We start from the raw sequence: 19575 nt of genomic DNA, 5'->3' as shown, positions 1-19575 counted from the left end.
CCCTCCAGCACAACATGATGCATTTGGACAGCCTTTGCTTCTTTCTCCCCTCCCACCTCGGTCTGTAGAACCATTGTTTTGTTTTCTGTGTTGTCTCCAGGCAGTGAGCCATGCAAGCTAGGTACTGTCCCCTTACTGCCACAGCAACTGCACCCAGCACAGGGCTTCCCACTAACAGACCCTCAAAAAATGCACTGCAGGGATAACTATCCTGCCAAATTTCTTAAGTCTCGAAAGTATACTTCTATTTCACTTTAATGACATCCTGTCCATAGAAATCTGGATTTACATATGAATAAATCACAAGAGACTATTCACTTTACTAAGCATTTCATATACATCATTTCGTCTAATCTTCATAACTGTCCTAGGAGGCAGAGATCAAAACAGGTAAGGAAACTGGGTTCACAGAAGTTAGAAGGCCCACATGGGGGCGCACCGCAAAGAGGCAGGGTTGGGATTAGAACCCAGGGCTGCTTGAGCCCAGAGTCCACACTCTTAACTGATAGGCTGAGGGGGAACCAACATCTGTCTGCTGTTCAGTATGTCCCAGCTTCTGTGCTAGGGGCTCTGCACATGTTATAACTGTCCAACATGATCACTGCATTACCACTGCATAGACACGAAAGCAAATCCAAGAAATATTAACCAACTGTGTTCAGGCACACAGGCAGAGCAGCTGAGGCTGGAACCCAGTTCTCCTGACTCAGAGGCATAAGCTCCTAGACTATTAAACACCTAGGATTGACTTGAAGGAAAAACTGCCAAACCTTGAAGTTTTAGGAAGAAATTAATTGAAAAAATAACTTATAAGAAAATGAGTTTTGTACAGAGACCACTATGAATAGGATTTAAAACATGATATTTATAGTCATTCCCACTTGATCTTGCTCTTACTTTAGCAAGACTAAACACTTTTAATCACATATTATTACATATTTTAAAATAAGCATAATAAGTATTAAGAGAAAAGATTTTTAAATGGATCCATGCTTACTTCTCCATGCTTAAGATGTTCTTCAGGTGAAAAATCAAATATTTCTTTGGATAACAGGATAGCTTTGATTTTTGAAACTCTCTTCTCCATTGATTTTACTTCTGTTTCAATGGCAACCACATCCTAGAATTTCAGAAACATGCAGTATATTATATGTTAATCATCTTTATAAAACACAATTTATTGCCATTTATTTTCACGTTTAACCAAAACATGTTTGCCACTTGTATCTCTTAAAAAACTAACCAAGTGCTTCACAGATAATGTAGATTGTTTTCAATAAAAACGCTGTTCTGTTAGTAATGGCATATAACACTACAGAGCACTGCATATCGTTGCTGGGTTAAAGATCCTCGAGAGGCCAATATTTAATTATTTATGCTATGAGAACAAAAGCAGAATGCATCTGAACCAATTTTAAGTAAATTGTCAATTATGTGCAAACTCTTTAGATTTATCTTTGGAATGCGCTCAAACACTTGAATGTAAGTGGGTCTAATGTTGAAAAAAAATTCTTACTACTCTAAGTAGAATGATACAATCACCCTTGGGAAACACACACACGAGCAGCTAGAAAATTGACAGATTTTCTTGCCAATTCCCTAACAAACTGTTGTCATGTGCAGCATCATTAAATTACCTTATAATCTACTCAGGTTAACTTAAACAATAGATCATTTGTCCAGTGGCTCTTCTCCCGTCAATGTCAACCTCTAGAACATGGCCAAAACATTAAAGTAAAAATGCTGCAATTTTTGCTATCAAACCCACATATTTAGGAATACGTGCTATAAAACCTACATTTTAAAGTCCCCTCACACTGTAAGAGAGCCTTCAGATCTTTAGAGCTTAAAGCAAATAAACTGCAGCAAAAATAAGGTATGCCTAATAATGAAGGAAATAGAAAAAACTACATAGAAATCGACAAAGGGTTTCAAATTATAGCAATTTAGAGCCATTCAATACAGGACAAACATAACTCTACAAGCAAATGAAGCAGTAATTATAGTAATTTATAGTGATATCTTCATATTATGAGAAGTTCAATCATACTGAAATTATTTTCTGCAAGTATTTAAGAAAGTATATAAAAGTATATAATGCATTTTATGGTAATTTTCGTGAAAAGTTGTAGATGCATTTAACAATTTTGGAATAAGAATATTCAACAAGTATGATTCTCTGAAGTTACTTAAGTGTACTGCAGGGAATGTAACTGAGACGTAAAAGGTAGATTATTAAGACTACCTGCATCTGCCTTTGCTGTGTGACGCCATTCTTAGATAAATGCTCACACGTTTCAAGCTAAAATAAATAAAATTATTTAAAAGTCCAGTGGCTCATATACAGCATCCCCTCAATAAATATTTGCTATAGGTCATGGAAGTCTTGGGAAGTTGTCTAATTCCCTCTGCTAATCTGTGCTTTAAAATCAATAATATCTCCTCTCTGACAAAGAGAAGACACTGAGCATATTTGACCAAGGCTCCTCCCTTTTAAAAGACCACTTCTGAACTGAGAATGGGGATATGATTTTTTTATTGTAGTTGTACTACAGGGCACAAAGTAAAGTATCATTCAAAAAATAACATAAATAAAAAAATATATATCAGATCAATGTGTCTTTGTAGGAACTGACTGGCAGCATAACTCTAATTTACTAAATGAAATATAAACTTAAAATAAGAAGTTACATCTTTATAGTGCCAACTCACATCAGCCATTCGCTGAATCTGTGGAAGACTTTCTATGATTCTTTGTTGTAAAGCTGCTATTTGATGACTTAACTCTTGTATGGACTGTGCTAAATCATCTGTCTCAAAAATTGTTGACAAGTCTTCGAGATCCGTGAAAACTGAATGTAAAAGAGCGTGCTTCTGTTCTGAATCTTCCAAAGCCATCTAGATAATGGAAAACATGAAAAATGAGAGAGAAACATCAAGATACTGGAACAAGGTAATCAAACTTTAAAACAGAGAAAATTCTGTAACTATGCATGGTGATGGATGTCAACTAGACTTAATGTGAGTGATGATTTTGCAATACACACAAATATTCAATCATTCTATTGGACACCTGAAACTAATAAATGTTTTATGTGAATTATGTGATGTGTGGATCACAATAAACTGTGGAAAATTCTGAAAGAGATGGGAATACCAGACCACCTGACCTGCCTCTTGAGAAACCTGTATGCAGGTCAGCAAGCAACAGTTAGAACTGGACATGGAACAACACACTGGTTCCAAATAGGAAAAGGAGTACGTCAAGGCTGTATATTGTCACCCTGATTAGTTAACTTCTATGCAGAGTACATCATGAGAAACGCTGGGCTGGATGAAGCACAAGCTGGAATCAAGATTGCCGGGAGAAATATCAATAACCTCAGATATGCAGATGACACCACCCTTATGGCAGAAAGTGAAGAGGAACTAAAAAGCCTCTTGATGAAAGTGAAAGAGGAGAGTGAAAAAGTTGGTTTAAAGCTCAACATTCAGAAAACTAAGATCATGGCATCTGGTCCCATCACTTCATGGGAAATAGATGGGGAGACAGTGGAAACAGTGGCAGACTTTATGTTTTTGGGCTCCAAAATCACTGCAGATGGTGACTGCAGCCACGAAATTGAAAGAGGCTTACTCCTTGGAAGGAAAGTTATGACCAACCTAGATAGCATATTAAAAAGCAGAGACATTACTTTGCCAACAAAGGTCCGTCTTGTCAAGGCTATGGTTTTTCCAGTGGTCATGTATGGATGTGAGAGTTGGACTGTGAAGAAAGCTGAGCACTGAAAAATTGATGCTTTTGAACTATGGTGTTGGAGAAGACTCTTGAGAGTCCCTTGGACTGCAAGAAGATCCAACCAGTCCATCCTAAAGGAGATCAGTCCTGGGTGTTCACTGGAAGGACTGATGCTGAAGCTGAAACTCCAGTACTTTGGCCACCTCATGCAAAGAGTTGATTCATTGGAAAAGACCCTGATGCTGGGAGGGATTGGGGGCAGGAGGAGAAGGGGATGACAGAGGATGAGATGGTTGGATGGCATCACTGACTCGATGGGCATGAGTTTGAGTAAACTCCGGGAGTTTGTGATGGACAGGGAGGCCTGGCGTGCTGCGATTCATGGGGTCACGAAGAGTCGGTCACGACGGAGCAACTGAACTGAACTGACCTTAATTAAAAGAATTAAATCAGAGAAAATCTGAATTTGTCTCAACATTTCAAACCCCTGTTCATTTCTACTTTCGTGATGAAACACTGGAAAAGACTTTGATGCTGGGAAAGATTGAGGGTGGGAGGAGAAGAGGGTGACAGAGGATGAGATAGTTGGATGGCATCACTGACTCAATGGACATGTGCTTAAGCAAACTCCAGGAGATAGTGAAGGACAGGGAAGCCTAGCAGGCTACAGTTCATGGTGTCACAGAGTCGGACACAGCTGAGTGACTGAACAACAACAGTGGAACACTGAACATTCTTCTCAGTGGCAGTAGTGACTATAGACTGTCTACCCCATTTCGGTGGGCTTGCAGCAGCTATCTTATAGCACGTAGTCCTGCTCCTCCACCATCATTAACAGAATCAGAAACACCTGACCTGTAAGTCCATCCCCCTATAAATTTGGAATTAGGGCCAAGAAAGCCATTCAGTTGGCTGATTTGTAGTTTTGGGAACATGGGCTTGGGAGAAATATATAAATGAAGTGGGGATGAGAAATGAAGAGGGAGTTCTGTGGCTTGCCAGTCCGTCTCCCTCCTTGGCCAGACCACATGGAGTCACTGACTTCTGTGAGACAACCCTATAGCTTGAGGTGACTTGAATAACTTGATACCAAAGAGTTCTAGCTGATAAAACCAAATAAAAGTGGAAAACATTCATTTTCAAAGTCTTTCAGACATTCTTCCTTATAATTTTTCTTTTTTTCCTTTTAATAATTATAATCATTAACTTTCAAACTTAAGATATCAAAATATCTCAGCCACCTGTTGGAAATGTTCAACCCAATGATGTGGCCTTCAGATAATTTCATAAAAAATAACTGACATGAGAAAAACCATGCAACTAGAAATCTAGTCATAAGTCTAAAATTAATCAGGTTACTGACTTCATTCAAAATCCCAGCAGAAGAAAACTTTAAGGAAAACAAAACTAAAACCAATGTTTTTTCTAATAATACTATTTGCAATAGCATCAAAAAATACATAGGTATAAATTTAACAATGTACATTAAAAGAGAAATTAAAGAAGACCAGAATAAATAGAGAAACATCATATTGTTAGATAGAAACAGTAAATATGGCTAAGATGTAACTTCTCACCAAACTGATCTAGATTTAATTCAATCCCACTCAAAATTCCAACAGACCTTTGCATAGATATTGACAAGCTGATTCTAAAACTTATATAACTTGCATGGAAATGCAAAACACTCAGATTAGCCAAAACAAATTTGAAAAAGAAGGACTAAGTTGAAGAATTTATGCTCCCTGATTTCAAGACTTACTATAAAGCTGTAGTAATCAAAACTGTATCATATTGGTAAAAGAATAGACACATAGATCAATAGAATAAGACAGTCCAGAAACAGACTCACATATATGAGAGGTCATTGATTTTCAACAAAGCACTGAAGTAATTCAAGGGTGAGTCCTTTCAAAATGTGGTGCTAGAACAATTGGCAATCCCCAGAGAAAAAAAGTGAAACTTAATTTTCACTTCATAACATACTAAGAGTTAAATCTATAAAATTTCTGGAAGAAAAGATACGAGGAAATCCTAGTGACCTTGGGTTAGAAGATTTCTTAGGTACAACACAAAAGAATAATACATAAAAGAAAAAATATTTATAAATTAGACCCCATCAAAGTAATAATGTTTGATCTCTGAAATATAATATTGAGAGAACGAAAAGACAAGTCACAAACTGGGAAAAAATATTTGTAAATTACATTCCTAATAAAGGACTGAATTTTAGAATACTGTATAAATCACTCTTACAATTCAATAATAAAAAGACAGACAACCCAATTTAAAATTGGGCAAAAAAGAAAAACTGAACAGACTTCACAAAGGAAGTGTACAAATGACAAGTAAGTATACAAATAAATGCTCAAATAAATTAATCATTAGTCATTAAAGAAATGTCATTTAAATCACAATGAGATACCACTACATGTCTCTAGAGTAAAATGTAAAAGATAATATCAAGTGCTGACAAAAATACAGGATAATTAATTAGAACTCACATTATTAGTGGGAATGAAAAATGGTACAGCCATTTTGGAAAATAATTTGGCAGTTTCTGAGCTAGCTAAAGACTGTAAGAGCCAGCAATCTGTGAAAACATAGGTCCACACAAAGATTTGTAAATCAATGTTTTCAGTAGCTTTGCTCAGAGGGATTCCCTGGTGGTTCAAGTGGTAAAGAATCTGCCTGCAATGCAGGAGACCTGGGTTTGATCCCTGGATTGGGAAGATCCCCTGGAGAAGGGAATGGCTAACCACTCCAGTGTTCTTGTTTGGAAAATCCCTATGGACAGAGGAGCCTGGCGGGCTACAGTTCACAGGGTCACAAAGAGTTGGACACAACTGAGCAATTCACACACACACATGCAATCCCCACCTCCTGGAACTCATGTCCTTATAATCAATTCCCTTGAATGTAGGCTGAGCTTAGTGATACAATTCTAATAAGATATGGTGGAAATGATGAGCTGTCACTTCCAAGATTAGATTGTAAGAGACCGTTTCTGTCTTGGGAGCTCTTCGATATGTTTTAGATTGTTCATGGTGAAGGAGGCCAGCTGCCACGCCATGAGGCAGTCTTGCAGAGAGGTTCATCTGTCTGCAAGTGGAAGTGGATCTTCTGAGGCCTGCCAACAACCACATGAATGCTCTTGGAAGTGCATCCTCTCTCTTCCTTCACCCACACTGAGCCTTCAAATGAGACCACACCCTTGGCTGATACCTTGACTGCGTTCTCTTAAGAGACCTTGAGCCAGATGGGGAATACATGTAAATCCATGGCTGATTCATGTCAAGGTATGGCAAAAACCACTACAATATTGTAAAGTAATTAGCCTCCAACTAATAAAAATAAATGGAAAAAAAAAAAAGAGACCTTGAGCCAGAAGCACTCAGGTAAAGCCATGCCTGAATTTCTGACCCACATGAACTGTGAGATATGAAATGTTTCTTGTTTTAAGTGGCTAACTTTAGGAGTAATGAGTTATACAGCAGGATATATACGTAGCCCCAAACTTGAAACGTCCAACTCTCCTACTCAGGGCTCTCATCCAATCTTTTCCAAATCCTACTTTTGCCGCAGGCTACTAAGAGAAGTACAGGGCTTCCCTGGTGGCTCAGTGGTAAAGAATCCACTTGCTATTGCAGGAGATCCAGGTTCAATCCCTGGGTTGCAAAGACCCCCTAGAGAAGGAAATGGCAACCCACTCCAGTATTCTTGCTTGGGAAATACCATGGACAGAGGAGCCTGGCCAACTACAGTCCATGGGTTGCAAGAGTTGGACGTGACTTAGTGACTAAATAACAACAACATTCTAAAGTAGGATAACTATTTTCAAAACAGAAACTAAGTGAAGTATTCACATGTAACTAGTTGTTTATGACTTATCTCCCATTTGGGGATCTGCTAGGTCACATTCTGTGGATATCAGCCTGCATGTCCCCTTGTCCCTACTTCTCCACCAAATAACCCAAATTCTACTCAGTTCCAGCTCCTAAACAAAGGCCAGCAGAGAAGGGTTTCCTGAACAGTTTGAGAGACACTTCCACACTTTTACACTGTGTCAGAAGAAGGCATTAATAGTTCAGCTGTTTTTGTGTGAGTTCATTCTTGTACAGTTTAAAACCAAAAACTCCTAAGAAGCATTTGAGAAAAACAATTATCGTTCCTCTCTTCTGCCTTTGCAAAATTCTTGAAATGAATAAAAATACAGGTGCTTTAGAACAAAAAGATGAAGGACTTCCCCAGAGGTCCAGTGAGCTTCCAGGGTAGAGGACATGGGTTCATTCCTTGGTTGGGGAACTAAGATCCCACATGCCACTCACAGTGCAGCCAAAAATAAATAAATAAATAAATGGTTTGAAATAAAATAAAAAGATGGCATGCTTCGGATATGTGGAACATCAACCCAAGAGGTGGGGGCAGCAATTACAGGCAAGGGTAAAAAGAAACAAGTAGGTAAAAATGCAATATCTTTACAACTGTTACCATAGGGGAAAAAGTGTGCCAACAAATCTCAAACACCTGGAGGTATGAAGTCAGCTGTTACTCAGGGACACACTGCGCTACTTAAAAGATATAAAAAAGGAGCTAGATCAGCTTTGAGTTCTGATTACTCTAAAAGCTGTTATAGGATAAACCTTCTCCTAAGAGATTCTTTCCCATGGCTGAATAATATGAGAAAAGGGAAATATCCCTTCACAATAAAGTTTAAGCCAACACTTGGCATCTAGATGATTTCTAGCAGTCATGGCCCTGAGTAGGAAAAGACTTTTATTTTATTTATTTTTTTAAATTTATTTTTATATTGTAGTGGTTTTTGTCATACACTGACATGAATCAGCCATGGATTTACACGTATTCCTCATCCCGATCCCCCCTCCCACCTCCCTCTCCACCCGATTCCTCTGGGTCTTCCCAGTGCACCAGGCCCGAGCACTTGTCTCATGCATCCAATCTGGGCTGGTGATCTGTTTCACCCTAGATAATATACATGTTTCGATGCTGTTCTTTCGAAACATCCCATCCTCGCCTTCTCCCACAGAGTCCAAAATTCTGTTGGAAAAGACTTTTATTTGTTTTGTCTTTGTAGGCTAGAATGGAAACACAGGGCATCTGCGGAGCACCAGGAAGGAGACATGAAATTTGGAATCACGGCGTGCTAGTACTGGAAGGAACGACAGATTAGTTTTCTAATGCTATATTAACTAATTATCACAAACTTAGCAGCTTAAAATAAAATAAAATTATTGTCTCATAGTTTCCATGGCTTATGAGTCCAGGCTTAAGGTCCTCAGCTCAGGATGCCACAAGGCTGCAATCAAGGTGCCAGCAGAGTGTGAGTTTCTTTGCCAGGTTCATTCTGATTGTTGGTAGAATTTAGCTGTAGGACTGAGATTCTAGTTTTCTTGTGAGCTGTTGACTTTTGGAGGCTACCCAAGGGTCTTGGCCTCGGGGTCTTTTCAGAGTATGCTATGCTATGCATGCATGCTCAGTTGTGTCCAACTCTGCAACTCCATGGACTGTAGCCCACAAGTCTCCTCTGTTCATGGAATTTTTCAAGCAAGAATACTGGGGCAGGTTGCCATTTCCTCCTCCAGGGGATCTTCCTGACCCAGGGATTAAACACTTGTCTCTTAAGTCTCCTGCATTGGCAGATGGGTTCTTTACCACTAGCGCCACCTGGGAAGACCTCTCATAGTATGACAGCTTACTTATTCAATCTAGCAGGAGAATCTTACTCTAGTCTGTTACCAGGAAGTTTTAAAATCATATATTCTTGATCAGTCATGTATTCATTGGAGTGACTATCCCATATACTTATCTATATGCTGTAACGTAATCAACAGAGTGACTCTTCCATCACATACTCATACTCCTGCCCACACTCAAGCCAAGGGAGATTAAACAGGTCACATATACCAGGGAACAGGACTATTGGGAGCCATCTTGGAATTCTACGATCAAAACCATCACCACCGTTCAATGCCACATTCTTACTTCACAAATGGGGAAAACCGTGGCCCATGGAGGACACAGAGGATTATTAAAAAAAATCATGACATGCTTATGAGGACAGAAAGAACTACTAGATCCTGGTCTCCAAAATCCCTGTCTGGAGCCTGCCACTCTCCCAGACTTCCTTCTGCCATTTGGCAAGCTTCAGGATAAGGTTGTCTTTTTTTAGGAAAGCATCATGATAGTCAGCTAAATCACTAATCACTATACAGATTCTATGACCCCCAGGAGACAGTGAAAGAACACTCACCTGAAGGGCGCTAGCGTGGTGACTCAGTGCCTTTGAAGAGTCATAGTCTGTGGGATCAGCCAGCAAATGACTGGTGTTTTCTATCCAAGCCTCAGTACTCTTCAAAAGATCATGATATTCTTCCATCTTAATTGTGGCCTGGGAAAGAGAGGCAGAACCAAACTCAGTCTGATGCCTCCTCCTTGAGTCAAATGATTCTTGAATAAAGAATTGGTTGCTGTGAGTCAGTGGTGTCAGGCCTCACAGGGCTCCACGCCCACCCGCTGGGCCACTTGCCCACCCACTCCAGCTTTCAATTCTTCAGTCTATAAACTGAATCCTGGCCACAAGTAGGAAGGATTGAAGAAGTTCTATCCCAACACTACAGGCCTCAGCAAGGGTTCCAAGTTAGCTTTGCAACTGGTCTGGTTCCCATTTTATGCTCCATTCTGAAAAGTGGGTTTCCACTTTGCTTTCCTGTATAGGGCCTTGTCCTGCAGCATCCCAGTCCTTCTGAGAGTACGTTCCTGCCTCGCTCTTGCTAGATCATGTGCACAGCTCACCCACCATGACACTTACTTGGAGGGAGGGCGGGGGTGTCTTGTTCCCAAATGACGTTCTCTTTCTGGTTCTCTCCAGAGACACTTGAGATTGCCTGCCTCTCTTACCTTTTGAGAAGTCCAATTCTCACCCGGAATCCTTGTGTGCACTGGCTTATTTTTAAAGCTTTTTTTTTTTTTTGATGTGGACCAATTTTAAAGTCCTTATTGAATTTGTTACAATATTGCTTCTGTTTTATATTTTGGTTCTTGGTCACAAGGTATGTGGGATCTTTGCTCCCTGAGCAGGGATCGAACCCACACCCCTTGCACTGGAAGGCAAAGTCTTGACCACTGGACTGCCTGGGAAATCCTATGTGGTCTGACTTTTGGATTCTTGCTTATTATCTCACAGTTTCCATGGCTCATGAGTGCAGGTGTGGCTTAGGTGGGTCCTCAGCTCAGGACGCCACAAGACTGCAATCAAAGTCCCATCTTGAGCTTAGATTTCTCTTTCAAGTTCATTCTCACTGTTGGTAGAATTTAGTTGTAGGACTGAGATACCAGTTTTGCCAGCTGTGAAATCTGTCCCCTCAATGACCACTTGAACCCACGGTATGGCTCTAGCCTCAGGTCCTAAAACTGGAAATTCAAGGGAAACCAGCTGCCTCTGAACACATATTTCTGTTTTAAACCCATCTCACTACTACCACTGGCTCTGTGTAAGCTATCATGTGTTGTTACAGCCATACCTTGTTTAGCTGTGAGGTTCTAGATTCTGCCCTCTGTGATACTTGCTGATACTGCTGGAAAGGGATCATCAATTTATCCATCCATTCTTGAGCTTGTCCTGGGTCCTGTTCAACAATGTCCTGAACTTCAGAATCCAGCTCATTTAGATTGGAATGCCAGAGATCAAGCTCATCCCACATTTTCTGGGAAGAAAAGCATAAGTCAGTTCAGATGAAGACTATGTTAATTTCGAAGTTTTCACACAGTGTCTGTACTTGTAAACGCTACCCAAACAACATGACAGAGATAACACTGCAGTCAAAGGTTTTCACTTATACCCAGCAACAGCATGTGACATGAACTGGAAAACACTTTTCTGAAGTCTCTTAACTCTGCTGCTGCTGCTAAGTCACTTCAGTCGTGTCTGACTCCATGTGACCCCATAGATGGCAGCCCACCAGGTTCCTCTGTCCCTGGGATTCTCCAGGCAAGAACACTGGAGTGGGTTGCCATTTCCTTCTCCAATGCATGCATGCATGCTAGGTCGCCTCAGTCGTGTCCGACTCTGTGCGACCCTATGGACAACAGCCCACTAGGCCCCTCCATCCACAGGATTCTCCAGGCAAGAATACTGGAGTGGGCTGCCATTTCCTTCTCCAGCTCTTAACTCTAACTGTATTCATTTCAGTACAAATTAGCTGTAAGGGGGCATAAAGTCCTGGGCATTTTCAGAGATGAATGATACCAAACAAGGTCAACATAACCCTAACCTAATCTTTCCAGAGTGATGAGGTAACATTATATTTAAAAGGGCTTGGGTAAATACCTATCTTAGACCAGGATATATATGTACTTAATCTAGAAGACAATTCTTATAAATGTTAAAAAAATGATAAAAAGAAAATATCTGCTCTGACTCAGAGTAATGCAGAGGCAGGAAACTCTAGCCACATGTATTAGTAGCAACTGCTTTTGGTTCAAGAAACCAATAGACTGGATTCAAATGTGGACTTGTCTGGGGTGAGGAAATTTCAAAGGCAACATTCAATTATCACGTAATATCTGCATAAGAACATAATTTCTAGAAATGGAAAAATCTGGTTAAGTTGCTTATTAAGAGCAAAGGATTTTGTCCAATGGCGAGCCATATTCTGACCAATTTTTATTTTTAATTTAATTTTTTATCCTTTGACATCACATTTATTTGGTTTAGAGGGAGCTACAAAGCAAAGGCAGGTATGGTTGTTTGTGAGCAAATCTAGTTTACCTTATTTTAAAAGAATATACACTCTAATGTCTTCTTATAAGAAAGAAGAACACATACAAGTACAATTATTTCTTTTAATATTTATAGTTATTTGCTTCTTTTTACCAAAAGAAACACAATAAGGTTAAATTAGAAACCAAAGGAGAGGCTTAACCACAGGGAGGGAATAGACGGAAGGGGAGTGATAAGAAGTGAGACTTCTCCGAGGATAACTTTTTAAAAAATTGAGGTAGAACTGATAACATTTAATGCATTTTAGGTGTACAACACAATGGTTCACTATTTCCATCTACTGCAAAATGATTGCCACAATAAGTCTAATTAAAATCCATAATCCTGGGTTTTGGAACCAAAAAAAAAAAAAGAAAAAATCCATCATTATACATAGTTACAAAAATTTTTTCCCCCTGTGATAAGGACTTTTAAGATGGATTCTCTTAACTATTTTTAATATTTATTTGGCTGTGCTGGGTCTTAGTTGTGGCATGCAGGATCTTTAGTTGCTTAGTTGCAACATGTGAACTTTTAGTTGCAGCATGTGGGATCTAGCCCCCTGACCAGGGATTGAACCCAGGCCCCTGCATTGGGGGCACCGGACAACCGGAAGTCTCTCTTAGCCCTATTTTTAAAAGTTTCCATTCATAGTAGAATATTTCCTTAAAATGTAAAATAGAATGTTTTCCACACTCAGGAGTTTACTTAGAAGTGAAGAGGCAGAATATTATGTTTATATACCATTCTAAAACCTAAGACATTTTGCATGGGAAATAAATTTGAAATTTTTATTTTTTTGTTTTCCTTTGGCAGTCTAAAGACAAGCTGTTAATACTATTCATATCCTATTGAAATATTTTTATTTGTCAGTTTTCCCAAGATAGGATCCTTACTTTTCTTCCCTTGTGAAAAGGCTGGTTCACAATCACAAGCTCTCAGCAGTAATGGGTCTATTCCCACCATGGAAGAAACATCACAGTTCTTAAATGCAACCTTCTCCATCAAGGCTTTGCAGGTGACACTGTCAGTGAGGAGGCCCCTTAAATCTGGGATAGGATCCCTGTGATGACTAATGAACAGGGAATATACCAAATGCTGCAGGAAGTTAAAGGAGGAAGTTACCTTTTGAATTTCTTGAGCTGTCTCAATGTTTTTGCTTTTCTGCTGTAGCATCTTTTCGACATTACAGAGCCCATTATTAATTTCATCTATTTTTCTACTCATTGTATATGATGGTGAGCTTCTCAGGACTTCGTTGCTAATCTGTTACAAGTGAGAAAGACACAATGGAGATGTTTTCCACACTCTATTCGGAGGTTCAAAAATACTAAAAGGGGCAGTCACATTAGTTTGAAATTTTACTTGTACGCATTTCTTAAGGTCTGGGAAAAATTCCGAACCATACTGACTACTGCCAAAATGAGAGGGTAGATTAGTGGACTAGGAAATGGCAGCTGGGCTGATCTGAACTTTTAAAGCCAACCTAAAAAAAAGAAAACTGACCAACAACATTTTGCTCAGTGTAATCCGCAGTATGTATGACAGCTGTGTGCTGTACTGGGCAAAACTACTGAGAGGACTGTTAGAAATAAACTCCAAGGGAGCAAATGATCGGAAAGATTCCTAGGAGAAAAATTATTTATCATACAGTCTCTCCGTTTTATGAAAGAACCCTCTGCACTGATCTGTTTTCAATAAAAGCAAACATTCTTAATCTCATGTAAAAAATGTAATCCTCACCTTAATATTCATTTGGGTGAAAAAACCTTCTAAAGTTAGCTGTTTCTTGCAGCAAAAAAGCTTAGTTTTTCTATGTGAATGTTTCCAGTATATGTTTTCCTAGCAATTAGAAATCTAGCTGCTAAACAGTGTAATTTTTTTTTATTGGAATGATTTACCTAAGAAAATAACTTGTGCTCAGAAAGATAACAAATGTTGAATGTATCATTTTTCAAATGCCTGATACTTTGTGTTCTTGGTTTGTTTTTTTTTCCCCCTTAAACTATGTTGATAAAGCTTTCTCCAAGCAGCTGCTGAATAACCAATAGTGAAGTGAAAGTTGCTCAGTTGTGACCCCATGGACTGTAGCCCATCAGGCTCCCTCAGTCCATGGGGATTCTCCAGGCAAGAATACTGGAGTGGGTAGCCGTTCCCTTCTCCAGGGGATCTTCCTAACCCAGGGATCGAACCCAGGTCTCCTGCATTGCGGGCAGATTCATTACCATCCCTTCTCCAGTGGACCTTCCCAATGCAGGAATTGAACCGGATAATACTTAATACTTTTGTATAATCCTTTTAGCTCACTTTTTAAAACCACTATATTTGTACAACCATTGAGGCTGAACCTTCCAGTGCAGATACTATACAGATACAGAAGTTGAAACTCGGCTAAATGACTTGCTTAAAGTCACACATCAAGGTAGCAGGTGAACTCACCACAAGCCTGAGCCAGCAGACACCAAGGCCTTATGCTCTTTTCTCAACATCAGGTTGCTATAGTTTCTATAATAAGTGATAATTTATATAATGATTTTATCCCACAGACCACACCACAGTCAAGATTTGTAGAAAAAAATTAATCCTGTATTAGCTTTTTATTGCTATGTAACAAATTACCACAAAATGAAGCTTTCTGATATTTTAAGTAGTTATTCTCCAGGCAGAAATGCTTATCATTTTCATACACTAGGAGATCATGAGTTAGGTGAAGTATGCAGCCATCTGAATCACACAGAATGGTACTGCGTCTACTGTGTGGGTCCTATAAACATACCATGCAATAAAAATAAGTTTACAGACATACACAGATATAAAAATTACAGATGAAACTTTCAGCCCTAAATTTAAAAGGTAAATTTTGATGATTAACTCACTCTATTAAGGATTTTCAAATGAAGTAGTCAGGAAAACCAATTTAGTTTCTCTCAAAAACATTTAATATTTTCTAACAATACATGATTCTTGGGGAAGTTCCTCATAATAGAATATCTCCTGAGTCAAATAAACAAGATTTACTATAATATTTATTAGGAGTTTACATGTTTTCTATGTGGGTTAGATTTTCCAAAGAAATCTGCCATAAGTTTGAAATCTGTTTTTTTGTGTGTGCAATTAATATCTACCTTATTTATTGAATTATAGGCATTTTAGGCTTCAAAAGGCAATACAAAAATCTTTCTGTATTCTTCTGGACCAAACTGAACGCTGCTCTGTTTGACTGGGGCAGCCTTTAAATAACACAATAAAATTGTCTTGTTAATCTCCTATGTCTCCAAGTACTAGGAAACATTTCCTATTCTTTCTTTCAACCTGGACTTTCAGGTATAAAAGATTTGTCTGCGAATGCTGTGTGAGAATTATGTTACCATCATCATCAGAAAGACAATGTGTGTTAAGTGCTATTCCTAGTGAGTTATGAAATGTGTATTCTTATTGCTCTTGGTTGCAATTTCAAAATGTTAAAGGCAAAGTATTATCAATGTCCAAAATTTTACAGTGACTTTCCAGAAAAAGGAAAGGCAAGTAAAAGACAATATGTAACTCTATTTTTAAATGCAAAAGAAGAAAAACTAAGTATCTTGACAACTAAAAATAAATAGACTAATTCCGTTACCTGTGTCACTTATTTAGAGCAGTACTGAATACACAAAAAATTATCACTCAACTAAACTCTATAAAAACAGACATAGGTGGAATCAGGACAAATGAAAATGTGATATTAAATGATATTTTCTTCTTTATATTCATTCCCCTCCATAAATAATAACACAAATACAAACATTATTATTACCTTCTCATCTATGTCTTCTAAAGCTTTTCTGCATTCTTCCACCTGGGATTCAATCTCTGCAGGGACTATGGTGTACATTTCAGAATACTTGATTCGCAGTTTTTCCATAATATTCTCAAAAGTTAGCTTCCCTTTCTTGAGAATGCTTTGAAGCTCCTAAAAAAAATCAAGAGAGTTTCAAATGCTCCCAGGACAGAGAAAGTTTAACTTTAAAAATGAAAGCCGCTTTCCAGCACATCCTTATGATTTAAATGAGCAAACTTTGCATGACAAAACCTCACTATTGATACAAGCTGATTAAGCCTGAGAGATCCTCAGTTTGGTTAGATGATGCTTTCTAAATTGTAAAGAATTAAACTTGATATCTCTTCATAGTGTCAAACCATTGTCCTGAAAAGACATTACAACATCTACTGCCTCTAAAGTACCTCTAGGATTTAAGTATATCTCAGTAGCAGTCTTGATCTAAAAAGCTGCTAGTAGCAAAAAGTTTCAAAGATTTTTTTTTTTTTATTAAGTTGTTGCCATTTCTGCTTCTTCCTACATTAACATCACAATGATTCAAGGCCACTAAAAGCCCTGTGTTTGAAGCAGAAGTGTCTGCTTTCATGTAATTAGACAGCCCGGTGGAGCTCAACCTCTTTCAAAAGGGAGGGTTCCAGTTCCCTGTAAAGAATGTGAGTTTTTAGGAGATAAAAGAAACCTGAACAAATAGTCTATTGGTTGTGGCCTAGAAACAGAATCTGATCTGCGTTCTCCTGCACTAATTATAAAGGAGAAACTCATTTGTTTGGGAAAGTTTCCCAAAGATAAAGTGGAAAAATACTTCTTGACTTTCCTGTGGCTTTTGGGGGTTTCTTTCGTTTTTACAGTAGCTGTTTAGTAGCATTATTTGTGTCAATGGATTGGGCCACCACAATGAAGAATGATTACAATTTTGAATGACTCTACGATGTCACTGCTTTCCTTTTCTTAACCCTCAGCAGAGAACAAATCTACACAGGAAAAGTTAGAGAACACGACCATTCTGACAAATGTGGGGTTTCAGATACAGTGTGCTCCTGGTTTATCTAGACCTCGCCGGGAGTACGGGTCTTCATTCAGAGCTACCCCAAGATGGCTTCCCCATGAAGAATGCTTCTGTGACACAGAGTAAGCTTCCTTTTCCATTGACAACCAAAAGCTCTGCAACTTTTGAACAAATCTTCATCCATTTTGCCTGTTACCACTGAATGGAATGAAAAGAGATGGTTCTGAAAATGACCCTTAGCCTATTCGCTAAGCTGTGTCCGACTCTTTCACAACCCCATTGACTGCTGCCCACCAAGCTCTTCTGCCCATGGGATTCTCCAGGCAAGAATCCTAGAGTGGGTTGCCATTTCCTTCTCCAGGGAACCTTCTTGACCCAGAGAGAGAGAACCTAGCCTCCTCCATTGGCAGGTGGATTCTTTGCACTGCACCACCTGGGAGGCACTTAAATATAGATAGTGCGATATAATAAATATAGAGTTTTTAAAAACTAATTTTTATTGGAGTATAGTTGTTTTACAATGTTGTATAGGTTTCTATTATATAGCAAAATAAATCAGCCATACATATACATATATCCTCTCCCTTTTGGACTTCCTTCCTATTCAGGTCACGACAGTGTGTTAAGCAGAGTTCCCTGTGCTATAAAGTATATTCTCATTAGTTATTTTATATAGAGTATCAATCCCAATCTCCCAATTTCTCCTAAATATATTTAGTCTTCATCCCTAGTTCCTAGCACAACTTCTAAAACCTTTGGAATTTCCTGGATTGGGGTGAGTGTCTTTTGTTATTTATAACAAGTCTTTTCCAACCCTAAGGGAGTTTATGGTAATGAGAAGACTCTTGGTGGTGAGTGGGTGAAGGGTGGGGGTGTGTAGGGGATGAAGGAAGGGGGTTGGTTGCCACAGGAACCAGCCAAGTGATTAGAGGGTTGGAACTTCCACACCTCTAGAGGGGAGAAGGGCTGTAGATTGTGTTAATCACCAACTGTCAGTGATTTAATCAATCATGCCTATATAACGCAGCCTCCATTTGCTGCTGTTGTTCAGTCGCTCAGTTGTGTCCGATTCTTTGCAACCCCATGGACTGCAGCACACCAGGCTTCCCTGTCCTTTACCATCTCCGTGAGCTTGCGGAAACTTATGTCCATCAAGTCGGTGATGCCATCCAGCCATCTTATCCTCTGTCATCCCCTTCTTCTCCTGCCTTCAATCTTTTCCAGCATCAGGGTCTTTTCTGATGAGTTGGTTCTTTGCATCAGGTGGCCAAAGTAGTGGAGTTTCAGCTTCAGCATCAGTTCTTCTAATGAATATTCAGGATTTATTTCCTTTAGGATTAACTGGTTGGATCTCCTTGCAGTCCAAGGGACTCTCAAGAGTCTTCTCCAACACCACAATTCAAAAGCATCAATTCTTCAGCATTCAGCCTTCTTTATGGTCCAACTCTCACATCCATACATGACTACTGGGAAAACCATAGCTTTGACCATACGGACCTTCGTTGGCAAAGTAATGTCTCTGCTTTTTATTTTTTATTATTATTTTTTTTATCAGCTTCTTTTCACTTTGTCACCATCTTTTCTTTCATGCTATGCAGTAGCTCTTTTATTTTGTTTTATTTTTTGGGGGGTCTTTATTTTATTTTATTTTTTCCATATGTCTCTGCTTTTTAATATGCTGTCTCGATTTGTCCTACTTTTCTTCCAAGGAACAAGTGTCTTTTAATTTCATGGCTGCAGTCACCTTAAACATGGCTTGGGGTCGCTCTGGACTGATGGACACATCAAGGTGCTGGGAGAGTGGTGCACCCAGAGAGGGCATGGAGGTTTCCTGACGCTTTCCCCACACACTTCTACTGGTTGGCTGTTTCTGAGTTGTATCCTTTACAATCAACCAGGAATAGCAAATAAAGTGCCTCCCTGAGCTCTTTGAGCCATTCCAGCAAATTAACAAACCTGAGGAAGGAGTCATGGAAGTCCTGGCTTTATAGCCTGTCATTCAGAATTTACCAGTGGCTTGTGAAGTGGGGGAGTCTTGTGGGACTGAGCCCCAAAGCTGGTGGTCAGTACTAACTCCTTGCAGTTAGTGTTAGGATGGAACTGGTGTCCCAGTTGGTGTCTAGAGGGTTGGAGAACAGGTTAGTGGCGGGGGTTGGTGGGGGGTGGGGGGTGGGAAGCCCCACACATTTGGTGGCAGAATGCTTTAAGCAAAAACAGTTCCACATCATCAGAGA

At 39.2% G+C, this 19575-nt stretch overlaps 1 protein-coding gene across 4 annotated transcripts in view; it reads right to left on the bottom strand.

Annotated features, from left to right (window-relative positions):
• The window catches only part of SYNE2 (spectrin repeat containing nuclear envelope protein 2), a 314324-nt gene that overhangs the window by 113104 nt on the left and 181645 nt on the right, over nt 1-19575 (bottom strand). For all 4 annotated transcript variants that reach the window (XM_043472258.1, XM_043472259.1, XM_043472261.1 and 1 more), the window contains exons 54-59: nt 16312-16467; nt 13644-13784; nt 11281-11463; nt 10011-10148; nt 2713-2898; nt 998-1120 (exon numbers count right to left, since the gene is read on the bottom strand). In XM_043472258.1, the coding sequence (XP_043328193.1) occupies nt 998-1120; nt 2713-2898; nt 10011-10148; nt 11281-11463; nt 13644-13784; nt 16312-16467 (927 nt within the window). The remainder of the gene's footprint in view (nt 1-997; nt 1121-2712; nt 2899-10010; nt 10149-11280; nt 11464-13643; nt 13785-16311; nt 16468-19575) is intronic.

This window comes from Cervus canadensis, chromosome 6, assembly GCF_019320065.1.
Source record: "Cervus canadensis isolate Bull #8, Minnesota chromosome 6, ASM1932006v1, whole genome shotgun sequence".
Taxonomy (NCBI): domain Eukaryota; kingdom Metazoa; phylum Chordata; class Mammalia; order Artiodactyla; family Cervidae; genus Cervus; species Cervus canadensis.
Note: the sequence above shows the minus strand (reverse complement) of the source record. Positions and strands in the feature narration are given on the sequence as shown.